The sequence below is a fragment of the Trachymyrmex cornetzi genome, unplaced genomic scaffold (genome assembly GCF_001594075.2).
Source record: "Trachymyrmex cornetzi isolate Tcor2-1 unplaced genomic scaffold, Tcor1.1 scaffold327, whole genome shotgun sequence".
Taxonomy (NCBI): Eukaryota; Metazoa; Arthropoda; class Insecta; order Hymenoptera; family Formicidae; genus Trachymyrmex; species Trachymyrmex cornetzi.
Window position 1 is genome coordinate 193,256 of NW_017297972.1, and position 1,151 is coordinate 194,406.

The window sequence follows — 1,151 nt, forward strand, 5'->3', positions numbered from 1 at the left end:
AAAAGGAACAGGGAACAGAGAACAGAGAATAAGAATTTCAACCTATCGGAAATCATGTATTGTGGAATAAGCAGTATGTATTCCACAATACATGATTTCTGACAGGTTGAAATTGTTATTCTCTGTTTTCTGTTCCCTGTTCCTTTTATTGTGCGGAGCCCCTAATGATTGGAGAATTGTGATTGGTCGCGTTGTTCCGTTCCGCTGTAAATTTTCACTCCATGAGACGTCAGCCTAAAGCGGGGAGCACAGACTCTTGCATAACGCATAACACATGAGGCATAAGAAATTGAACCAACCAGAGTTCTCTATTACATGGAAGGGAAAGAAACGGAGAACTTCGATTGGTACATATTCTTATGCATTACGTGTTATGCGTTATGCAAGAGTCTGTGCTCCCCGCTTAAGGGTATATCCACACAAACTTGCATAGTCGCATAAACATATACATAAAGAAAATTATCCAATTGCAGTTCTCTTTTAAAGTCGTACATAAAATGTGATTTGATAATTTTCTTTATGCATACGTTTATACGGTTATGCAAGTTGTGTGGATATACCTTAATGGCTACTGATCGCCGATGGATGGCGTTGATTTCGACGTCGTAAACCATCCCTGAAATGGCATGTCGGAGTGCATCGGAGTGTAGTAATCTTGGGTTTTTCGGTTTTTCGTGATCTATTGTCTTTCGTATTCCGGAAAATCATGGTAAGTGAATGGTGATTGAACAATGATTTTGTGAAATATCGTATAAACAGCCGTGGGATAGATTTTCTGCGGATCCCACTCTTCTTGTGTGATTATGTTCACAATTTTTAACATCACGGTTACTTTTGTTTTGCGAATTATCTTGCAACTTAACCTCGTCGACTGAGTGTTCATCAACCGCATGGTGCATCCCCGTGTATCTTCACAAGGGATTCTAGATGTATCTTGCGTTTTCATAGCGGTGCGATCCGGTCAATATCATTATTTATTTGCGCAATAAATTATTTTTAAATCACGCTCGCAGAGTTTAAAAAAAACGCATCAGACTTCTACCAGCATTATTAACTCAGTATTATCAGGGAATGGAAGTAACTCGTTACTTGTAACGAAGTTACAGTTACAAGTTATTTTTTTGGTAACTTTACTAGTAACTGCGTTACTT

At 38.5% G+C, this 1,151-nt stretch overlaps 1 protein-coding gene across 1 annotated transcript in view; it reads left to right on the forward strand.

Annotated features, from left to right (window-relative positions):
- The first annotated feature begins 613 nt into the window (after positions 1 to 613).
- LOC108762961 (60S ribosomal protein L14) overlaps positions 614 to 1,151 on the forward strand; it is a 10,946-nt gene continuing 10,408 nt past the window's right edge. Inside the window, exon 1 of the mRNA XM_018510236.1 lies at positions 614 to 709. Within this exon, the coding sequence (XP_018365738.1) occupies positions 707 to 709 (3 nt within the window). The 5' untranslated portion in view covers positions 614 to 706. The remainder of the gene's footprint in view (positions 710 to 1,151) is intronic.